Source organism: Oxyura jamaicensis, chromosome 6, assembly GCF_011077185.1.
Source record: "Oxyura jamaicensis isolate SHBP4307 breed ruddy duck chromosome 6, BPBGC_Ojam_1.0, whole genome shotgun sequence".
Taxonomy (NCBI): domain Eukaryota; kingdom Metazoa; phylum Chordata; class Aves; order Anseriformes; family Anatidae; genus Oxyura; species Oxyura jamaicensis.
In genome coordinates this window covers 21,524,477-21,548,700 of record NC_048898.1, presented here as the reverse complement: position 1 = coordinate 21,548,700, position 24,224 = coordinate 21,524,477, and the positions used below count along the sequence as shown (strand labels likewise).

General features: G+C 33.9%; 1 protein-coding gene across 6 annotated transcripts in view; it reads left to right on the top strand.

Annotated features, from left to right (window-relative positions):
• ADGRA1 (adhesion G protein-coupled receptor A1) overlaps window positions 1–24,224 on the top strand; it is a 270,862-nt gene that overhangs the window by 204,320 nt on the left and 42,318 nt on the right. For 4 of the 6 annotated variants that reach the window (XM_035330799.1, XM_035330800.1, XM_035330801.1 and 1 more), the window contains 4 exons: window positions 11,776–11,983; window positions 12,939–13,147; window positions 22,315–22,442; window positions 23,335–23,458. In XM_035330799.1, coding sequence (XP_035186690.1) covers window positions 11,776–11,983; window positions 12,939–13,147; window positions 22,315–22,442; window positions 23,335–23,458 — 669 coding nt within the window. Of the gene's footprint in view, window positions 1–11,679; window positions 11,984–12,938; window positions 13,148–14,546; window positions 14,710–22,314; window positions 22,443–23,334; window positions 23,459–24,224 lie in introns of those variants that run through there. The other 2 variants (XM_035330803.1, XM_035330804.1) reach the window with 2 other exon arrangements.

Sequence of the window (24,224 nt, the reverse complement as noted above, 5' to 3'; positions counted from 1 at the left end):
TATATTACTTGCAAGAAGAACAACTTACATTTTTTCCTTTTTCTAAAAAAGGAGTGGGGGAATATATTGTTCCTTATTGTTCCTCTATATTATTCCTTCTTATTGTTCCTTATTGTTCCTCTATATATTTTGCATCAGTTTGCTCTATATAATCCCAAAATACAATGGCTTGGAAAAAGCTATTTCTGTTATGAATTGACACCTTTCTTTCTAGATAGACTCTACTCCTCCATTCCTTTTCTGTCCATTTTCAAGAAAAGCAGAAATAAGTCTCGCATCATGCTTGTGGTATTGGAACCATTAGTGGTTCCAATTAATCCAATCATTAATTGGATGATGTAAATGTTGCCTTGGATAAATTCCTTTAATATCTATGGTATCTCATTTTATGCTCAAACATATGTAGTGAATCTATTTGGTTTCACTCTCTCTAGGTTTTCAGCAAGGCATTTGTCCAGAACTGATCTTTAAAGGTGAAATTCTGACATGACTGTGCCATTGTCATACTGAGCTCAGTATCTTACCTTTTGTGTTCACACTGAGTGCATCTGAATCCCAAAGACCTATGTCTTAAGGAACTAAGACCTAAGACTTAAGGAACAGGGTTTGTGATTTTGTATGAGAGTTTTGGAGAGCAGCAGCTACCAACAGCTACTGGCATTAGCAGGTGTGGAGTATCTGCCCTTCATATTCAACATCACAATTATAATTGTCTTAAAACATCATTGATGTTCATCCACTTTACCACCATGCAACTCAATGGTCTGGAGGTCTTGGGTACTTTCATCCAAATGTGAAGACACTTGTGACTCAGAACCTTTCTCTTGGTAGTGTGAATATACTCACCTTTTTACGCTTCTGTATTGTGGAAGGTAGTAAATCAGCTCAGTGACTGAAATCCAGGAGACAGATTACTGTTGTGGCAAAATGGAGACTAAAATATATAGAATTTTCAAAGTGGAAAACTGAGTAAGGGTAGGGAAGAAATTATATTTGCTCCTCTTGAGGAGGCATATTTTCTTGACAATTGTGAGGATAGCAAAATTGTATTTTGTAATAGACTGAAGGAAGGTGTGATTGTGCATAGGCTAAGGCAAAGACAACCTTACCTCTTTTTCACTGCTTAATGGTCTCTATACAGCAAAGCAAGGGAATGTAGAGGACCAACATTATCTTCTAGAAACATGTCTTGCCTAAATTATGGTTTGCAGGAGCAGTGCTAGGTCTGCATTGTTTACTGGCTATAGCCAATAGAGATCATTCATGAGGATAGTACCCAAATCATTCAAAAATATGCAGAATACTGAATAGTTGCATGGTGTGGAACTTTTAAATTCACTTTCTCGAAGTCTCTAATTGCTAAAACCACTAGAATTTTCAGCAGTTTCAGATTTCCCCTGTTATCATTATGTTTCAGTAGTCATCAAGCTGTAATGTCAGCATCTTACTGCAGTCACCTCTATAAAAATTCAGAACGAGGAAAAACAATACTTGGACTTCTACAAATTATACGTAATATAGCAACTCACTTTGCCTTAGGAAAATTAAATCAAAATAGTGTTTTGAAAAATTCAGAATTAATCTTTTTCATTACATTCCAACTTATGTTACAAAGTATATGTTATATTTATCTGGCTTAACTAAGTGTGAATACCACATCAGTGAAATTAGAAGTCCTATCATCTAGTATACTTAAGTAGTTGCAATATCCAGTCATTTTGAACTACCATATTACCTAATAGCTGCATCTATGTGTACTCATATTCAATGAATGGATATACCCAAATTATCTAAGACTTTAGAAATATCATGAAATCCATAATTTTATGCACTGCGCTATGCTAAAATGCATATGAATTTTGTTTACTACAGTGTCTTCTGATGCATATAAGCCACCTAGTATCTCTTCTTATTTTAATCTAATCGTGTTTCTCAAATTTCAGAAAAATCTTTATGGACATTTTGGGTGGTGGGAAATATTACAATATCTATTCCCATTTCTAATAGTTTCTTTTGTATGTTAATCACTAAGCTATGGATCACACAGAAAGTAAAACTGTTACAAGGTCTGCATTAACAAAATTCACCTAGTTCAAAAAGTAAATTAAAAGTGGGCATGTGGAAGAAAAAAAAAAAAAAGCAACTTACGCTGGTATACTGAAGCTAGAATTCATGATTTTTTCTTCAAAACCATTAATATTTACTGGCTTTTAAGCTCAGTAGTCAGTAAACTGCAAAAGGTATTTGGTTAGTTAGGTATTCTGTATGATTATGATGTACTTCCTAAGATCCAAGGTGATAGGTTTGTAATTATGCACCTGAATGTTCCATTTAGCTCACCGGATTTATTTTGACTTTATACTTTAAAATTTTAACAATTTAGCATACACCCATCCCCTCTGAAGGCACCTGTAACAATCAGAGTCACTCATTAGTGTAATTAAATAATAATAATAATAATATGCTAATCTAATCTCTCTAGAAAGATCTCATATATTTAATGCCTGAAGATGAACTGAGCCCCTATATAAAAAGAAAAAATACTAATTCATCTCAGGCAGCTTGGAGGAAAATGTAGTATTTCTAGGAGCACATACATGCCTGAAGGGCCCAGTGAGCCAAACTCGTAAGAGGGCAAATCTTCCTGTAGGATGCACTGCCAGAAGCCATCCTTTATAAAAATGAAGCTGCAGCAAGTCTCTGTAGGTTCAGAGGAAAACAATGGGAAGATACAGCATGAATTCTAGGATGTGTCTGAAATCAATACTTCAAGGAACTGCACCTCCACTTTCCTCACCTCCCATCTCCCCTCAAAAAAACTTAACATTCTAGCTGAAAACTCATAAACCACCCTTAAGAATTCATATTCCCAAGAAGACCAATTTTATGCATCCCCTAACACACCTTTCTGCATTATGGCAAGCCTAATGCAGATTCGGCTAGACTTGAAATAAGGAACTCTGAACTGAAGCAATCCTATAACACTGTTTGAAAATCTAAATAGTTTCTTGAAATTGCCTTTTTTTAAATAAAATAAATATTTAAAAAATGTAATTTAAATTACAACAAAATTGTGGTGTATTTGTTATATAAAAATCAATTTATATAATGTTGACAAATTTTGTGCTTTACAGTGTTTTATTTTTATTGTCACATATGCAGAAAAGTACATTTCCAGAAAATATGAAAATGGGTAAAACTTGGAAATTTTAAAATAAAATTGTCGATGTGGAATTTTGGAATACACAAAAAAATATACTAAATTGTCAGTTGTAAATAATTGAAAAATGTAGATTTTAATACTGATTATTACATTGTATCTACTGGAGCAATATGTTTGAGGCTTTCTGCAGATTTGTTGTGGTTTCGTGTCTCTTGTAGAATTATCTGTTTTAATTTACACTCAGGTTGCTTTGAAGGCTTTTCTTTGCAGTCACCATAATATTATAGTCAAAGATGGTTCTGACTATAGGTACAGTTTGAGTGTATGGGAGATTGCTAGCAGATCCAACAGTTTAAACAGAGGATTTTGTCTTTTATTCAGAGCTACAAGGTTAACTGATAGTGCTACCACTGCTGCTACCAGAAATAAAGGATATCCTCAACAAATATCCTATCTCAGGTAGAGTAAATCTGGAATTTTTGTTAAAGAATAATAGTGCAGTGATTAGGGTGATACCATTTTTAGGCAATTGTATACTAGGAATGTTAATCTGAGCATGTGTCAGTAGTTAGCTGTCATCTGTATCAGATATTGCTGCTGGACCATCCAGCAGTGTAGGACACTGAGCTCTTGTTAGTTAAATGCTAAAGATCTCATCAATTTTAAAGACAATTAGTAGGAAGATATGTAATAGAAATATGTGTAGGCCTTCATTTCTGTACTGTTCCAAATCAGATCTGTATTTAATTGTTCTATTTTTACACGTTTATATTAAGATTTCTAAAATAGCTGTCTGCATTAAATGTGGCTTAATTTTCAAGTTTGCCAACTGTCTGCAGCTGTTGTGTGTGCAGAATTTTTCTTTTTTTTTTCTTTTCTTTTTTTTTTTTTTATAATGATATCAGTTCCATGCTCAATGTTCTTTTATTGCAGATGTAAGTCACTTGACACTACCATGACTGAATAGTTTTACAAAATCTTTTTTCCTGAGAACTGTATTGTGTAATTCTATCGTAAAATATTCAAATGCTCTGTCAAAAATAGGTGAATTTTTGTGTGTGCATGTCCATTCTCCTTGGAGGCCACCCTGTCCTTTCTGTAATAAAGGCTAGGAAGTATTTTCATACTTCACATTGGCATTTTTACTCTTGACCAATATCCTGCTTGTCCTTGTGTTCATGCTCACATGACTCTTCTTCCTCTCTAGATTCTATTCCTCTGGTGTTTCTAAAGGCAGCAGACACAGCCTTTTCTCCTTTCATTTTGCTAAGCTGACAATGCAGAACTCTCCTCCTCTGCACTTGTAAAACAAATTATTCTTCAAAATCACAGTATTTCCCTGTCTAATGGAAATGCTTCATTTGAAATGTTCTGGACTATATTTGTATTTTTTATTGTTAAATTGCAGTGGCTCAGATTCATCCATGTGATAAAACAGTGCATTCAAGTTCTTTTCCTTGTCTGTTTTTCAAAGTGGTTTGTTTCATCAGCTTATAACAGAAATTCTCATTATAAAAATGTAAAGCCTATGATTTTGAGTGTTGTCTTAGGTGATGTTCCTCTTTTTTGTTTAAAGGTCATCAGATGAAAACTGTAAGTCCCCAAACTAATTTTCATAGAACCTTCTGGTACATTCACTCCAGCCTAAGTTTCCTTTCAAAGTAAATCATTTTATTATGAATTTTAGCTAGTTCCTTATTCACCTGACACTATTTCTACTAATTCTCAGTGTCTCAACTCAGCTTTCAATATAGTATCCAGTATTTTATTGAGGGCAAAAGAAATTAGGTGACCTGTGTGTCCTTGTCTAGAAAAGTTATCAAGGACTATCACATGAGTCTGGCATTATTTACCTGTGGTAAACCTATCCTGTCCCCCTTAGTGTTAGTTTTTCTTTTATTTTTTTTTCCTTTTACTTCAACTTTTTTTTTTAACCCTTTCTCTTTCCTCTCATGATATCAGATTACAAAGTCAGCTTTTGCTTGAATTCCACACATCTTACCTTCCATAGAAAAATAATAATAATAATATTTTATATTATTATATATTCTGAGTGTATTTTTACAGACGAATTAATAATGAAATCTTAGATGCAATGAGCTGACCTATGTTTTGGAGGAATTGTGCATGAATGCATAAGCAACTTCAGTGCATCACACTGGAAGATACACACAATGACACAGCAGTCCATATAGGTCTGCTTAAGGACACCACATTTTTATGCAATTTAGCAAACAACTCTTTCAGACTTGCAAAAGCAGGCTGTCTTTTGACATAGAAGCAGACAAATATGGGGATGGGGCAGCAGCAGCTGTAAATGCTGCAAACTGTGCAATAAAGCCATTCATGCATAGGTCTATACCGTTTTAATTACATGCCACACTTTATTCACGTTAACTGTAGATCATTTTACAGAGAAGTCGTCAGTGCTCTATGACCAACTTAGTATAATCCTTAAAAAAAAAAAAAAAAAAAGAGAGAGAGAGAGAAAATAAAAAAAATCACACCTCCACCACCAAAAAACATAGTTGTCCTCTGATTTCACATGTCAGTTGTGTCAAAGATTTGCATGACATTATTCAGCCCATGCTGAATTTTGCTTTGACCTTTGTGGTAATTCTTATATTATTTTTCTTATAATGTTTTTCTTATTGTTCCCAACTGTCTCCATGCAAACATCAACACCTTCAATGAGGTTAAACAAAAAATGTATTACCTGATTTTTTTTCTAGTTTGTTTTATCTCTACCTGTTTCTCTCTATATAGCAACTCTACTTCTTTCCTTGTCCATTTGTTAAATATAGATCTGAAGAACTTAATGCTGTATGTAAAGTGTTTTTGGCAGTTATCCCTGTATTTATCCATTTCTTGACACCTAAAGCTACTTTTTCGTTGATCAATTTTTGTTGTTGTTGTTGTTGTTTTGTTTGTTTTTGTTTTTGTTTTGTTTTCTTTTTCTTTTCATAGTCATTCTGATAATATTCAATATTCTTTTTGAGTTGCTTCTCCATGCTGGATCTTGTTAATCCAGGTAACTTTTATTAACAAAGTTCTGGAGTTTGCCAAGTTTTAAAATTTGAAATACAAAATCCTAGAGTGGAAACTGCTTTTATTTTTTACTTATATTAGAAAAAGGATTAGTGATTGTCAGGCTTTCAAATATTATTTTATATTACCTGCTTTTCTAAAATGTCCATGTTGCTTGCTGAAACTAATATTTATATAGCATGAATTCTAGAAAGCCTTTCTTATTAGATATACTTTTAAGTACACTTTAAGATAGTTTTGTACCTTTTCATGTAATTGCCTATATTTATTGTTGTCACATTTTCACTATGCATTAAAACGACATTTATGTCTGGCTAGAACAAAGGTATCTTGGTGTATGTACTTTGGTTTCAAGCTATTAAGATGAATGTGGGCTGCAGCATTACAATATAACAACTTTATTACATAATAATCCTAACATAAATAGCAATTTCATCCCTATAGCCAGGTGATTTTATGTTGCATTTTTGGAGATATCTTTTCATTTCTGTCTCGGAATCTGTATCATTTTTTCTTTTTTCTTGCTAGTCATTCCTGAGTCTTTCCAGACTTTTGTTATACACCAGCCTAGTGGACTACAAGTAAACTGATAAATTTGGAACAATGTATACAAATTAATATGGCTGGGAGTCTCTTATACTCTCTTTGCCTTCTATCCTCCTATTTAAAAAACAAACATCAATCCTATCTTTTTTTCCAGGACCTGTTAAATTGCTTTGCCATTGAGTGTTACATAACCATATTTCTTCAAACTGCCATTGTTTCCCTTCCTTTTACAGAATGCTTATTTGACATTCTCCCAGACATTTTAATTTTTTGTTTTGTTTTCTTGATGCTTTCCATACTAGAGCAAGAGAGAAGTACATACATACAGTTAGACTAAACTTGACAGTGCTGGGCCAAAAGCCTCTCTGTATCTCTTATGTGCTGAAATAAAAAGAGTGTGATTTAAATATCTAGCAGGGGAGACAGATGAAAAAGCAGTTTTGCACTATTTTATTATGTTAGCCACTAAACCTTTAACATAAATTCTAAATCAATCTCTTTGGTTGCTTCTGAGCATCTACTGTCTTGTTTGAGGGCCTTATGAACATCTATTGTATTTGTATACATAATTTACTCACTTGATTTTATGATGACGACCACACTGTTAACTCAGTCAATACTTATTTAGTAATATAGGTTATTACCAGTAGAGCTTAGTTGCTACATTTTTACTGCTACTGTAATTTTATATAGCTTGTGCATATTTTAGCAACACCCTTGGATCATTAATAATCTATGACATCTTGTATTTGAATATGTAAAACACATAATCAGTTTCTTTAAAATCTGGAAGCAGTGGAGCTGCTTTTTCTAGTTGTCTGCTTGGTGTTAAGGTGATTTCATTTACTCTTCCTCCCTTTCCCCCCCATTTTCCTCTTACCTCTTGTAAAGGTACTGTTTTTAAAGTTGAGGATAGTGACAATTAGAAAAAATACACCTTTCAACTGTTCTGAGCACTCAAAATTAAATGCTTTCCTATGAAATATATTTTATCTCAAACATAAATACCGTGCTTGACCTCAAAATCATTCTAGTATCAAGGCATGTGCAGGAACAACAACAAAAGCTTAGCATGGAAATGGAAACAAGAAATGAAACTTCAGAAATTCTTACAAATTTACTTTCCAGTTATGAATCATAGTGTTCAAAAGAACCTTTCCTTTGGCTTTTGGGAAATTTTCCCAGGTTACGAGTTTTCAGAGCTGGGAGTCCTAGGAGCCTCCTGGAAAACAGATCTGGTTTACTGCTTTGCCCTCTTTCCCTGGTGCAGGTCACACAGCAGATTTGGGAATAGGTGGACAGATGACATGGGAGGTTTTGAAATTTGAATAATTTCTGTCATATTTTTGTAGAAATTGATGGATCTCTGTGGCTAGCTTTCATTTAAAAACACTGTCATTTTCCAGCAGAAGAATATTCCTTAGAAAAATCTATAGTGCTCAGAATTTCCTTTTTAATGATTGCCAGTCCAATCTAGTTAATAGGACTAAAAGTGAAATGGAGTCATGAGGGGATTATTGACATTCTGTTTTGAAAATGATCACAGAATTTCTAAATCCTAACTGGTAAGTTGCTGACACATATTGTAAGCTTTTCCAGGGAAAATATAAGTTGCCAGTGCTGACCTGTGTCATTGCAAAGCTGCAGATCCCATGCAGAACCATGGTGGTTCTTTCTCCAGATCTGTTTCTCCCTAGAGGTAGAGCGGCTTCCCAAGACACTGCTGCTAGTGCACCATGGAATATCAATTATTGTGTGATGTGGCAATATGGTGTCCAAATAAAATTTTAAAACAGGAGATTATTTATATGGAGTTTGAAACATCTAAAGCACAGTCATTCACTCAAAATTTAATGTTACTGTTGTTGGTCTTAGTAATAATCTGTTCACATATTGTGTTTCATCTCTAGACTTAGGAGGAAAAGAAATACTATTATTTTTATTTCACCACAAGAGGGGGAGACTGAGGCAAGAGTGGTGAACTGACTTATTCATTGACAACATGCAGAATTTAAGGCTCCAGTCAAGCTCCATCCATTCTTGTCTGCAATAATAGGGTTTGCTTGAGTGCTCGTATTCTTTTCCTGTGAATAATGACTAGTGCTATTAAAATAAAGATTCTCAAATATCTTAAATGTAAAAAATGTTCACAAATATTTATTCATATTTTTAAACAGTGTTACGAATGTGTGGGCATTCTCAGTGTGTGCATTTTGCATGAATATCCTAGCACAGGAGTTTGTTGGCAGACACGTTGCTATAGGAAACAGTTGATTTTGATGTTTAATTTTGAGGAACTTCTACATAAAGTAAATACTTGATATGCACTGAGTTTTGACTTTACCTATACATTCTCACAATTTTTTCCTTTGCTCTGCCTGCACTCAAAATAAATCGTTTGAAATATCAGGTATACATAGGGTAGTGTTCAAAATTACACCATGTCCCAGAAATTGCCTGTAGACATTATTTTCCAAAGATTATTAAATAGTTAATGTTATAGATATTCATGGTTTTGGTGCCTTTTGTTTGGAGAAATAGGAAAAAACCCTCTTCTGAAGCCTGAAGAGGAAATAATTTTCTGTAAATGTGCCTTTTTGCCACATGGTTAATTAAATGTTGCATTGCTGCATGTGTGACATCTGCTCTATCAGTCCAAGGACTGCATACAGTCTGTGCTGAATCCATGTGTTGGCTGTGCACAGCTCTTCTTCACTGCATTAGTCTTTGCCCCTTGGAGATAAAGCTAGTCTATGGATCTCTGTGATCAAGTTCCTTTACACGTGTTGGTTAAGGGATTCTGCATGGGCAGAGACTGGGAAGTAAAGGAGGTGACGGGGTAGCCATCACCTTGATCATTCCCAACTGTGCAACTGGCCATCAGGCAGTTCAAACAAGCCAGCTCTCTGTGCTTTGGATGTGTGCAGCCCCTTGCCTCCCCTCCCCGGTCTCAAAGTCAAGCTCTGTTTACCACATTGTATCACTGCTTTTTCTCATTGGTATCAGTGAGTCAAAATAGAGAAGTAATTTGAGAGCATCAATGAATTAGACAGTTTTGCCTCAGCAAAAGTGCTATAAACCAGTTGTGTTCCTCTGCCTTCTGTAGGACAGCTTTTGTCAAGTCATGGCACATTGTTGCTTATTCCAATGCCTTTAGCTGTTGGTTTCATTATCATAAGCTTATTCAGATGCTTCTAGCTTTCTCTTTTTGTGTGTAATAAGTAATTAGTGTAATTTAATATGTCATTATTGTTGCTTTTTCCAGCATAGAATAATAATGAAAATCCTATATAAAGTTAATCACACTATAATTTCTCTTACACTTTTGTAGATCTCCAGATAAGTCAGGAGAGATCTGGGGTTTGACAAATGACACTACTAAAAATTTCTGTATGTACTTATTAATAACAAATTTATGGCTAAAATGGAATCATCAGAGATTCAGCTTACAGAGATACTTTGGGATATCATAGAGTGAAATATGTCTTTTTCAGAAGCATGAGACAAAGCCAATTATGACAGCTTTAGAATCAGTGAATTAGGCAGTGGAAACAATCTAAGGATGAGTACTTGATGTTTAGCTCTGTTAATTCCAATTAAAGTCTTCACAGTCATTTTAAAATCTAATGTAAAAATGTGCTGTTGCTATTTTCTGTATTTTTCCTGAATATTTTTAGCATATTTAATTTTATGAATATATTTAAGTGACATCACCTAAATTAAATATTTAATAAAATAAAATAAAAAAGGCTTTTTTTTGAGTTTCTGTTGTTAGAATCACAAAACTTTTCCAAAATATGCTTGGTGATAAAAATAAATAAATAAATAAATAAAATGAACAAGCCTTTATCTGTTTACATAAGCATCCCAGTGACATCACAGACTACTCATTTACCGTGAGGTCATTATGTGCTTCTAATATTTTAGTTTGCTGATCTCTGTTGTGCCTTTTATCTCTTGTGTATTTCCCCTAGCATATGGACATATATTAGCATTAAGTTTGTTTACATGGTTGTGAAGATTATTGTTTTTACTTCTCGAAGAGGTAGCGCACATGTACTATGAGTAAACTGTGTGATAATCTATGTAAATTATGTGCACAGAAGCTATACTTTGCCCTTGGGGGAAATGCAAATTAGAACATTTTGTAGTTTGTTTGTTTTTAAATACATACACTTTTCACTTCAAGGCTCAGGACAGACTCCGTCTTTATTTTCCCATTGCTCATCATTTGTTTTTTCTTGTAAATATCTCAGCCTTTAATGATTAGCTTTCTATTTGGGCAGGGGAAAAAATACTTGATGAGTGAAGTCCTCTGAACATAATGTTTGGTGTGCTTTATAAATATGCTGTAAGCGAATTATCTGCTTGTAAAAGGGTGTATAACACAATCACAACGCAAAGCTATTATAGTGATCTGACAGTCTTCATTCATTTTCTCTTAGTGCTATCTTGTTTTTTTTTTCATTAGTGCTTGTAATATTTTTATCCTGGATTGCTAAAACGTGGAGTTAACTGATTTTCCATATATGAAGCAAGAAAAATGTATTTATAAAAAATGTTATATAGTACATTTGCAGTTCTCTACTGTCTTTTTTATATTATTTTTATTTATAAAATTATTTTAATACTCTTCAAATACCCTTTCAGAGAAATGTTTTAATGTTAGTTGTCTGATTCTGTTTTAAGTGAAGGAGAAAACCTGGTAGAGGTTGTCTCTTTAAATCAGATCTGCAGTGTTGATGGACCCTCTAGCAGGCACGGTAAGAACCATTCTCACCTCTGCAGCAGGGAGCTTGACCATATAGACTCACACATTCAATCAAAACGTTTTCCCTTTTAATATGCACTGTACCAATCCTATTCCCATGGTTACAGCTCGTGCTTCTTTGGTTGCTTCCAGTCTGTTGGAAAAGGAAAGCAGCATACATTTCTTGTACAGGAGTTTAAAACATCATGAAAGCAACCCTGTTGTGATTTGCATTTTAAATGTTTCTTTTTTTTTTCTCATTGTACAGAATGCTGTAGCAGTAGCTTCAGTTCATTTGCCACAGTCTGTCTTCTCTCAGTCTTCAGCCTGGCAATCTGTTGATAACTCCACTTGCAAGCTACAGTTTATTGTCTTTCGGAATGGAAAACTCTTTCCCAGCACAGGAAACTCATCAAATCTTGCAGATGATGGGAAACGTAGGACGGTTGCCACACCAGCTGTTTTTGCTAAAATAGGTGAGGAGTTGTTATGCATTATTTCCTTTAATCTGAAAGCTAAGATATGCTTGATTATGTAGAGAATAGAGTAGAGTATACTGTATGCTGAGAGGCTGGGAATGGTCTGTTTCTTTAGCAGCAATGTTTGAATTTATTCCTATCTGCATCATTTTATTCAAACTCTCCTGCAAATAAAGAAATGCAATTGCTGTGTGACTAGAATGCAGATTTGCGGTTACTATTTTTTTTGACTGTGTTGTTACGGAGATTTGTTTCTTAAAACAAAGAGCTATAGGAAAAAATCTTGTTTTACTCTTTTCTTTACAATGAAAATTGCAATGCTAACATCGTAGACATTGAGAAAAATAAGACTGTCAGGGAGGGAGTAGTGCCCTGTTGCATGTATCAGTACTCTCCAGTATACTTTCTGATATAATGAACATAAAACAGGTGTTAAATATTTTTGTCTAAACGTGACATATTTTATATGCCAGTGAATCATTATTTTGATTAATTATTCACCCAGGGAATTTTAATAATTTTATTTGATTCTGAGCAGTGCTCTCATTTTATTAACATTTTTAAAATGTTTAAATGTGACTTTCAAAGTGTAGAATTTCCTCAGCTATTAATCATATGATGAAACCATGCCATTTTTGCAGTTACAAGAGCAATAGTGTAACACTGGCTGTAACTGAAGAATCTTAGACAAAAAAAAATCAGCTTTGTGAAGGTTGACTAGATCATTTGGACACATTATGAGACTGAAATGTTCATTCAGATTTATTTAAACTATTGCAAACTTTTCTGAATGTGAACATTACCTTTGATTTTGACCATTAAGAATTTATGTCTATTGCTTTTTTTTTTGTTTTTTTTTTCCATAGTTTAGTGTATCTGATCTCTTTACACAACATTCATCAATAAAGGGTTTTCCACTCCATCTCTCTGATTCAGTTTGTTGCTTTTGCAGATGGGTGCAGTTTTGGAAACCTCACCAGCCCTCTTACTATAGGGCTGAGGCACTTTGCACGGGGTATAGACCCCATTGCAGCCTTCTGGGATTTTGACCTTCTAGATGGACATGGAGGCTGGTGGGGAGAAGGGTGCCACATAATTAGTTCTGCAGGCAATATTACCACCATTCAGAGTACACACTTCAATAACTTTGCAGTGCTAATGGTAAGTATATGACTTAGCAAATATATTTCTCTCTTTCGCCGTACTTATATGTTCTTTTTACAGTGCTTGTATCATTCTTACTTGCCAGTAACTGACCTTCTGTTTTCTATAATGTTTGGTATAAGACAGCCTTAAAGAAAGTAAGTTGTTCAACTGCTAGTAAGTGAATAAACCTGCTGGTCAATTTTAATATCCAGAGACAGGCCTAATCAGAAATGACATTTAATTCAGTCTTACACGTGAAAGTTCCATCAAGGAATGATCAGTATGTTATGGTTATAAATTATGAGACAGGGTTTAAAAATGTATACTCCTGTGTGCTTTTACATCAACACATCTCAGAGGCTGGACTGCTTTTGTTCCTGCCCTGCACTGTGTTGATCATACTAATTAGTTGCAGGCATACCGCAATGTTGAATCATTTAATAAATGGAAAGGAATAGTATCTTCTGCTCTTTTAAGGACACTGGTGTCTGTGTTGATCTTGGAGGAGTTTTAGTTTGTATACTGATTCTGATAGCCTTCTTGGTAAATTGCTGCTTGTGAAGAAAAATATTTCTGTGCAGTGCTAAGACATCAGCCTGCTTTAGTCTGTTCTCAGTCACACTCTCAGTTCCCATTGCAGTTATTTAACTATTCTGTTTAACAGAAAGTTACCATAATGAAAGCAAGAAGATTATGAATGTAATAATGGCTTGTGGGAATAAAGGGAAATAAGGAAAGCAAATACAAAAATGATAAGGTTTCTAACATATATAGGTGAAAAAATATTTGCACCATTAAATAATTTATTATAAATCAGTTGTAAAAAAGATTAAACAGATATATATTATTAATACCAAATTAATCCTAAATGCTGGTGCATAACTGTGCTGTAGATACTGCTTGTGTACATTACAGGAATGTTTATAGTTGAGTAAATACTGTATTGTATGTATGTGTAAGGGACAGCAAACAGGCAACAGGAATTGCGAGGACGTGTGCAGAGAATACCAATCTGCTGTTGTCAGATGGAGCCCAGATGGCAGCCAATCATAGCACAAGGCTGTGGCACCCACAAGTTAAATGCGGATATTATCGTCCACTTTATAAGAACTGATTTCCCTCAGAGTTACTTGAACATTTTTTCATCCATTCCAGAATTGTTCAGAATTAGGAGCTATTCCTAAGATTTCATGACATTAAATATCCCTCATTTTCTACAGTTCTTGTGAGTTCCCTTTTTTCCCCAAGCCACTTGTTTCCCTGAAAGTGAAACATTATTCTTCGAGGATGCTTTTGTAAATTTATTAAAGAAAGCACCTGTTGACTTTGCAGGTGCCACACCCAAAATGGCTTCCTCCTCCTTCAATGGTTGGGTTTAGCCTCTTCTTCTTAAACTTTAAATAGTTACTAAATGTCTACTAATTGACTGCAACCAATTCCATGGTTTTGCTGTGTTTGTGAAAATGGTATATGGACATAAAGGTCACAATTAATTTTCAGTTTATAAAGTTGAATACAAATTTATATCAGATAAGAAGTAGCAGTTTTGGTTTTATGCAACCGCAAAGACAGCTGAGGTACCTTTTAATGCTGAATTTGTACCTGGTATGTAATTCTGTTTTAGGTCTTCTGTTTTTTGTTATTTTGTTACGGTAATTCAAGTTTGCTTTTCTTCCTGTGTGCGTCTTTCATTTTTATGTGCGCAAGACAAGTAAATAGAATGTGAGGCTCAGTCTTGCTTTGCAATTGATAATGGTAGTGAATAATTTGTTCCCTAGCTCGTGTTTCACAGTCACTTTTAAGAAAAAATATGCCTGACTTTAAATCATTTATATATATATATAATATATGTACACACAAGTATGTGTTCCATCAGCTGTCTTTCTGAACAGCTATTGGAACACTTTTGTAACTTCATTTTGTTCAACCATTTTCATTCAAGTATTTTAATCTGTATTTTGTGGCATAAAGTAAAAGTTTGTTCTCTTTGATATAGATTACACTTTTCTGGGCAGTTGAATTCTCATACCAGAAATAAAAAATATTTCATTGTTCTGCTTAGCTACTATTTTATAACGTGAACAATATAAAATGCGTATATGTTTCTTCTGAATTCACACCCACCTGCCTAATACATTTTAAAATACTAACAAATGGACAGCAAGTTCAAAATAGGTAGTATACAGCAAGTAGCTGACAAAGTTTGCTAGAATAACATGATACTTTTTTTTTTTTTTTTAATCTTAATTCTCAGATCTATTAAACTATAAGAATTCATAATTGATTATTATGTTTCGGGGTAATATCAGCAAACTAAAGAGCAGCAATAAAGTAACAGTGAACTTGAAGGTTTACGGTGCTATCAGAATAATGTAGCCTGCTGTGGAACAAGATGAAATAGAAGCCTTATTTAATCTAGCTGTCCATTATGCTAGTACAGCACGTATTCTGATTCATCATTTTTGTCGTCATCATTTTAAATAGAAAGACAAAGTTCACTGAACTGATATAAAAGTTGCTTCTGCTTAGATACCATTAAAGGGTTAAAATAAAGGTTTTGTAGAGTCCTTTTTTAGAAAGACAGTAATCAAGGATTTATCAACTACGATTGATAATTAATAAGCAGGAGCATGCTTCAAGTGAGAGGATTCATGTAGAGCTATTTCATTTCTCTGTATGACAGTTGTTCAAGTGATGTCAATGAGAGAGAGTACAGTTTGGCATTTGAGTTGGAAAGGAGGATATATGAGCTGCTTCCTCACATCACTTTCACACTGCTCTGAGTTGGGCCAGTGGATGGAAATAAAACACTAGTGCCAGACATAATACAGCATTATCTTTTTTGTGATCAGCTTTTGAATGATATGACCTAGTGGTGAGAGTAAATGCCGTGAAATAAAACTCCTGAGTTTATTCCTGCCTTTCCCTTCATGTACTGTATCTTTAGACTAGTCCCCTACTTTGTCTTTTCTTCTGTTATCTGTAGGTTGGAAGAGAGACGTTATAGTTTCTTTTGGGAGGTGGCCAAAACATTCTGAGGTATCAAACTATAAACCTCTGCAATTTGATTTTCTGATTTAGAGTAACATTATGAATTTATATGTTCTGAAGCTTAGAAATATATAACTTATTAAATATTGAAGACTTAAAATATATAATTATAAGTATTCATTGCATAAATACTATGTATTTGTGCTCTTTTGTGAACAGAGCTGTATATCAATATTTTATTTTTTCAAGATAATTTCTGTATGTTATAATCAATCTAGTGCCCTGTAGCCAAAGTACATGTGAGTAAAAACTCTTCAGAAGATAACAACAATATCCAACAGTAACATTGAACTTCAAAATTTGCTAAATATGTTTTGACATACATTGTCCTTTGTTCTTCCCTTCATTTTTCTTAGAACAGAATGGCAATTCAATAGTGATGGATATTACTGTAATTGTGTACATCATATCCTTTTCCCCTGACAGGACTGCTTTGTCAATAGTAATTTTCTCAAATCTGACAAATAAGCACTAACAAAATTCTTAAGTCTATGTATGCTACTTCTCAGTTAAGATAAAATGGATTACTAAGTATTGTTAGCATTTTTTATTTTAATCTTGGAGATAGGTTGAACAAACATAAAATGGAAACCAACCCCTTTCCTTTATTGTCATCATATATCTACTTCTTCTGAATAACATAAGTGGGTTTCTTTTTTGTTTGTTCATTTGTTGTTTGTTGTTATTTTTTATTGTAACTGAAAGGAGTCATTCACTGAAAAAGTGGATGGCTATTGGAGATAATTAGGGCTGAGCAGAGCAAGCTGACAAAAACAGAGCAAATTTTGAAACTACTCTGGAAGCAAACCTTGGAAAAATTGTGTGAAGGAGTTGAGGAGAGGCAAGGTACTAGTAAGGGATCGTGCCCAAGGAGTTAAAGGATTTTTCCCTTGTTTTATGAGCATTTCCTGAACTTTTTAAGTCTTTCCAAGCTGGAAGGATCACAGCACCACAAATACTACATTTTCAATATTTTCAATGTGGCTGGAGACAATTGCAGGATTTCTTTTACCTATTCATGAAGTCCAGTCCTGAAAACAGTCTTCTAAATGTCCATGTTTCAGGGTTTCTCCGAGTTAAACAGCCTGTTTAAACCTTTTGAGAAATTAATTCATGAGCCAGGGAAGTATTGCAGAGATGTTATTTAGAAGGTTGACATAATTACAGTATTTGACATTTTCCCCATTGGAAACACAGGGCTTTCCCCGTTGAAAAGCCATTCAATCCTTTGAAAAATCAGGCTGCTTTTAAAGAGGGAGTTTTAAGAGTAAGCTTTTTTGTAATTTTTGTTGATAAGCAACTATAGTTGCTTCCTGTAGTGTAGAGCTAAGTTTCCAAGCTCTGCTGTCAGCAAAGATCTGCACACTCTTCACCTGAGTTTTGAGCTGGCATGTACTGTTCACACAGCAGACAGTGCTTAGGCCTAGTGCACTGTATTGAAACCAACTTCCCAGGTTTCTGTCTTTTTTAGAATATTTTTGAATGTTCTAATCTTTTGTACAAAGCCTTGGAGTGAGTATAATCATAAGAGCAAGATCTCTTTAATTCTTTTCTCCTTGGATTATATCTACATTTTAAAAAATAATACTGAATACCATGTTTTGTTTTGTTTTGTTTTTTTGTGCTGTAAAATGCATAAGGTGGCTTGGCACTGGGAACAAAAATCCAGGTTCATGTCCTTCAAAATGCCCTAACGTTATAACAAAGCAGACCTCTGTCTCATCCTCTTTGTATCTATTTGCTCTTGCTTTCTGTTGCTTTAAGGGATCTTCCATTCTCAGTGGTGCAGCTTCCACAAGAGCGTAAAGGGATCCACAGTGTAAAGGAACTCAGTAAAATGGGCCAACTCTTGGGTGACAGAGATGCAAGTTAAAGTCCTAGGATCTAGGACTTCAGCCACCTTATTGTTTTGGTTGCTTCTAATGGACTTCCATTTTTTCAACATCTTCATTGTACTGAAGCATCCCAAAGCAGACACGCTAGTTGAGATTTTGTCTCAAAAATGCTGAATAGAAGAGAATAATCACTTCCTTCAACCTGCTGTCTGTGGTTTTCTAATACAGCCCAATGTGTGGCTAATGGTACATGACACAGGGGCTCACCACTGATTTGCTTTCAATTTATTGTCCAGCAATACCCCTTGATCCTTTTCTGTAAAGCTGGCTTCTAGTCACTTGTCTCTCAAACTGTACTGCTGTCAGGGTTCCTCTGTCCCAGAGATGGAAAACTTTTATTTCTCCTAAATGAACTTCATGAGGTTCCCATCAGCACATTCCTCCAGCCTCTTGAGATTCCACCAAATATCTACCCTGCCTTCTAGCATATCAGCTGCTCCACTCTGTGTGCATTGCAGTGTTTTCAGCTGCTTGTAGTGACCCAACTATTCACCTAATTTCCTTATTCTGGTGCTGCTAAGCAGACTTTGGCACCTAACTGATTTTTGTTTTGCTTAAGTATGAGGAATCTAACTCTTACTGTAACTGTTCAAATGCACTTCTCTTTTTAAGTCTCTGAGGCACATGGATATGAATTCATTGGGGAAAACAATTTCAAGTATCATGCTTTAAACACAAAAAAAAAAAAACAATTAGATTATACTTTCTTAAGTCATATTGTTATAAGAAATATATCAAAAATAAATATATAATCTAATATCGGTATATGGATTTTTAAAAAGTTACAACACAAACTAGATTTCTAGTTTTTTAGCATATATGATTTCATGGAATACCAGGTATTTAATACTAGCTCACCATATCTTCCCTCCACCTTTCTCAGCATCTGCTGTTAGATATCTCAGGGATGCCTGTGGCATGTAATTCATCTGTACCTCTTTATACTTTCATATTTAATTTTAAGTGATCAGGATAGATGTGTCTACTTTAATTGATTTTTGAATTTGAAGACTCAAGTGAAACTTGCACTTGCACTCTGATATTTTTGTAATTCCCATCGACGGACAAAATAGCTCATAAATATCTTTTGTCATTAATTTCCATCACTAATTTCTATTGTGCCTGGTGAGCACAATGTATTTACGCCACATCATGTTATAAGGGTGAATGAATGATGATGTCTCATTAGACAATATTTTACTAGTCTTGGAATTGTACACAGCATTTCCTTTGTAAAGGTAACAGTTTTGTGTGTATTCATTTTCCTGTAGATAATTCCTAAATTTTTACTATCATCGTTTCAGTCACTTCCAGGAAATAAAGTAAACCTGTCTTATTTAAATCTAACATACAATTATGCTGCTTTGCATACAGCATGGAAATAAATAAATAAATGAATAATAAAAAATAAATAAAACACTTTGTTTTCTTCATGCTCACTTCTTCAGATCATTACTCAGGGGAAGTTGAAAAATCAATAAGATTTAATTGCCATTAAAGAGCAGACAAGTTGAATTTATTACATATCTACAATGAAATCAGTACAAAAATCTTTAAAAATATTTTCTACATTGGTAATAGTGCATTATGATACTCAAAAGTTTTACCACTTAATTGCTGTACAAGATTAGAAAAGAGATAATAAAAAATGAAGATTTTAAAATGGAATTAGATTTAAGTTGCCAGTTCTTGATTCTTCTGCATGCAAAATGGCTGTATTCCTGTAAAACATAAGGCGTTTTCTTTTACGTAAGTATTCAAACATAGTGATTGGCTGATATTTGCATTTCCACTATATAAAAGACAATTCTTTAGTACACTGACTGATGCCACATGATGAAAAGTAATTTTCATTTGTTGCTAGATAAATGTGTATCTTCATATTTTTCATTATTTTGTTAGTTTTTCAGACTCTTCCAGAAGTGTCCAAGATATATATTTACTTAAATAACTTCACTGTTGCAACGATGTTATAGTAAAGTTTCTTAATACAGACTGAAGCAAGTATATATGTAAAATTTCAACAAATTATGCTATTGGTATACCTAAACATGATTATATTAGTAATAGTGAACATGTTCAGCAGAGTATTTCTTGTTAAATTGTCCAGTATTTTCATTAATAGTCCAGTTATATATTTGAGCCAAAACTGTAGTGAACATTTCTTCTAAATAACAGTGTGCCTCTGTGAAAGAATTAATGGGGAGATGATGCAGGGAAAACAAACAAACAAACAAAAAACACAGACCTCTAAAGAATTATATGAAATTTTTGAATTCAGAATATCCTGAATTAATTACAAACAACAATAATAACAATCTGGAAAAAGCATCAAGAGAATAGGTTGGTAGCACTAAAAAGCTACCAAATCAAAAGTCAGAATTCTTTACCTCTTCCCTTCCATCTGTGGTTGAGGGAAGAGTAGCAAAAATATTAGGAGACAGCATAAGGTTACCTCTGTGAGAAGTGACTCCATCACTGACTTTGAGTCTTGGCATACTGGGCAGGGCTCAGAGAGTACTTGTATGGGACAAGTGACTGAACAAATTTAAATGAGGAGTTCAAACTGAGGGACACACACTAGCTGAGGAAGTACTTGAAGAGTAGTACTGTGGTACTCTGTGATAGAAGGTTGTGATGATGTATATTTGCTATCTAGTTCATGCTATTTGTTCATTTTGACAGTCTTGTTTATATGTGTTGTAAGCTGCTCCATTTATGTCTGAAATTAATATACATCTGGTGAAACTGCTACAATCACTCTTTGGATGTTTAAAGCTGCTACAAAGAAAAATAATGACTACTATGGCATATATTACTTGGGAGGTAAACCAAACTGTGCCTTGTTCCCTAATTTAATGTACTCATTAATGTTAGCATGTACTCATTAATGTTAGCTGCTTGTACATGGACAAGTCCATATACACAAATGGTTCTGGAAAGCAGCTCTCTGCATGCAAATACAAATAAATAAATAAATAAAATAATAATAATAATTAAAAAGTATTAGCATTAGTGTCCCAGTATCCAAGAGGAGATTTCACCTCAAGAAAATTATATTTTCTTCCAGGTGTGGTGGTTTACCCTACTGGGCAGCTAAACTCCACCACAACCTAAAATTGATCAATAATATTAAAAAACAAACAAACAGTTTCTCATTATTTTCAGAGTTAGTGTTTCCTGAATTGTAGCTTTTTTGAATTTTACATTTTTTCTGTGCTAGGATGTGTGTGTGTTCCTGTGTGCACAGTTCACAGTTAGTGGCATTTCCCATGGAAACTGGCATACAGATAATACTTTGTTTGCTCTTGGGTGATAAGTTATGTATCTAATTTTTTTTAATTTTATTTTTTTTCAGAAATGTAGTGCCGCAAACAGATGTGGCTTAGTGTATTACAGTGGAACTCTAATGTTTTGTTTAATTCAGACAGTGTAAAGACACTGTTTTCTGTAACAGTCTCCTGCTTTCCATCCATTTCACCTGCAGACTTAGCTCTCTTATTATTTCTTCATTGTGAGATCCAGTACTTTAGAATGGGAAATTAATATGGTTAATTTTACAAAGATATTAATGTTTTTCTTGATTTTTTTTTTTTTTTATGAAGAATGTTGTTAGTAGACACTAGCAGGTCCAAAAAAAAACACACAGATCTTTACTTTTCTGTTAATATAGCTGTCAAACTACTTTTGAATTTGTATAGGTAGTAGAGTATTTACTTTTAAGCACGAAGGTCACTGGGTCTGAGGGGGTGCATCAACTCAGGATGGTATTTGAATATAGGAGTTGCTGAGTCAATATTTTGGATGTAATCTCAGGGCTTTTGTTCCTTTGAGTGGTTCTTCGGAAGTTGTCTGTGTGCCATTTAGAGACCTTTATGGTAATTTGATATTTTGTATTTAATATCCTAGTAAAATACATGCATAAAGTTCATGTTATCTGAAGGAACAGATATTACTAAAGCCTGCAAGATATAATATTTTGTATACATTTTCATTTTTTTTTTTTTTAATTAGAATATGTCTGCTTGTACAAAAAGGTTAATTTCTCTTGCAAAGTGTATGCAGATGAGGAAGGAGCAGTCTGATAATGTAAATTCATGAACTGAATCTACATAAAAAGTTCATCTTATTTTCCTGCTTTAGAGAGGAAACAGCTAGAAATGACAGGTCATATTGGAGTGAAGTCTGAGTTTCACACATGCCTAACAGTGTTAAATCATTTTGCTTTCTTCTTAGGATTTTAAGACAGTGCTGTCTTTCCCCCAGTACCCAGGGGAGTTTCTGCACCCTGTGGTATATGCATGTACTGCAGTTATGTTGTTGTGCCTGTTTGCTTCCATTATCACCTACATTGTCCATCACAGGTAAGAATCCAGTTTTAAAAGACTTGTGTTAGAATGATTGGAGTTATGCTGAGATACTGCAATTTTTCTAACCCTCACTGAGAAGATGAATGTTGTGAATTGCTGCTGGATGGTAACATTGTCAACATGATTTAGAACAGATAAGACAAAAAAAAAAAAAAAAAAAAAGTTATGAAAGTTATGGTCTGTGTATAGTTCTTAAGACTTCTAACTTGACAATTTAATATAAAACCACAGGCACTATCAAAGTCTGGCAAATTCTGTTGAAATAGCAGAACAGCAGCACCTAGGACAGCTACACTTCTGGTATGGGTTTGGTTGAAAGATTTGGCAACTGTCATTGGGTAAAAGAAACTTTCTTCAACTTTTAAGTCTTCTTGGTTTTAGAAAACTTGTGTTTTCCTTTATATAAAAGATTTATATAAATGTCATTTTAACTGCATACTTCTGTTAAAGACCATTAGCAATTTAAAAGAGTAGGAATGTATTGTACTGGTGAAGCTGCTAAATATTAATTAAGTGAACTTAATGCAATGACTTCTGATCTTCAGATTCCATTTAATTCTTTAGAGATGTCTTGTTAAACTTCTGCATATCTGAAGTTATGCAATCAGCCTTTTGCTTTTCTCACTATTCTTTAGATTCTCAATTTGATGGAGGAACCTTTAAATGAGTAGACCCTTTTTATGTCCTCTGTTATTGACTTCCGTTCTGTATAGATCAGACTGTGTTCTATAAGCATATTGCTGTGTAGGTATTCAAGAATCAGTGAATTTAATTCTATCATGTTAAGCATTTTTCCAAAGTATAATTTGCATAGTGCGTATGCTTTCTTTTTTTTTCCTCTCTTTTTTTTTTTTTTTTTTCATTTTTAAATGTTATTTTTCAACAGTACAATCCGAATAAGCAGAAAAGGATGGCACATGCTTCTCAACTTTTGTTTCCATACTGCTCTTACCTTTGCTGTTTTTGCTGGTGGAATCAATCGCATTAAATACCCAATTATATGTCAAGCTGTAAGTATATGCCTTAGTAATTCTTATTAGATAATTAAAACTTGAATTTGTATCTTTTAACAGAATATTGTTAGTTCTTTTTCTTTTCATACTTTGTCTGTGGTTTTTAAGTTCCTTAGAATAAGTCTTTTCTAACCTTAGTGATTGTATGATAAGTCATTATTATGCATTTTATCTGAGGATGGCCCTGGCATCACTGGGTGACCCCTAAGTGTCTGCTTGGGTAGACTAATGTTTATAGCATGATTATGTCTTTTAATTACAGCTCACAGTAAGGAGACGAAGCACAGTACACTTAAGATTTATGGACTATTTCATATCTTTCATAGCTCCATTCTTTCCAGGGGTATTGCGTAAAGAGATGCACAGAGTAGGCATGGCTTGAGCTACTGTAAGCATAGGGGCCATTTGGTTTGTTAAACTAAAACAAGCTATTTCTTGGCTCGGGACAATGTCCACTCTTGGAATTAAAAATAATAATAATCATAAAAGCTTTGTAATATTTCTATTTTTAGAAAAAAAAAGCACTCATGCTAATTCTCAGCAAGCATACTGAAAACAGTAGCATGTAATTAATTGACCTTCTATATTTGTGTGTAAAAAATCATCTTTCTTACAATTTTTACCTATTTCAAGTGAACACTTACTGAGATATAAAGTTCAAACTGAATAGTTACAAGGAATAATAAACAGCAAGCTACATATCTTAATTGGAATAATTCTGTCTAAGAAAAACAAGAAAAGAATATAACAGTATAAATTTTTG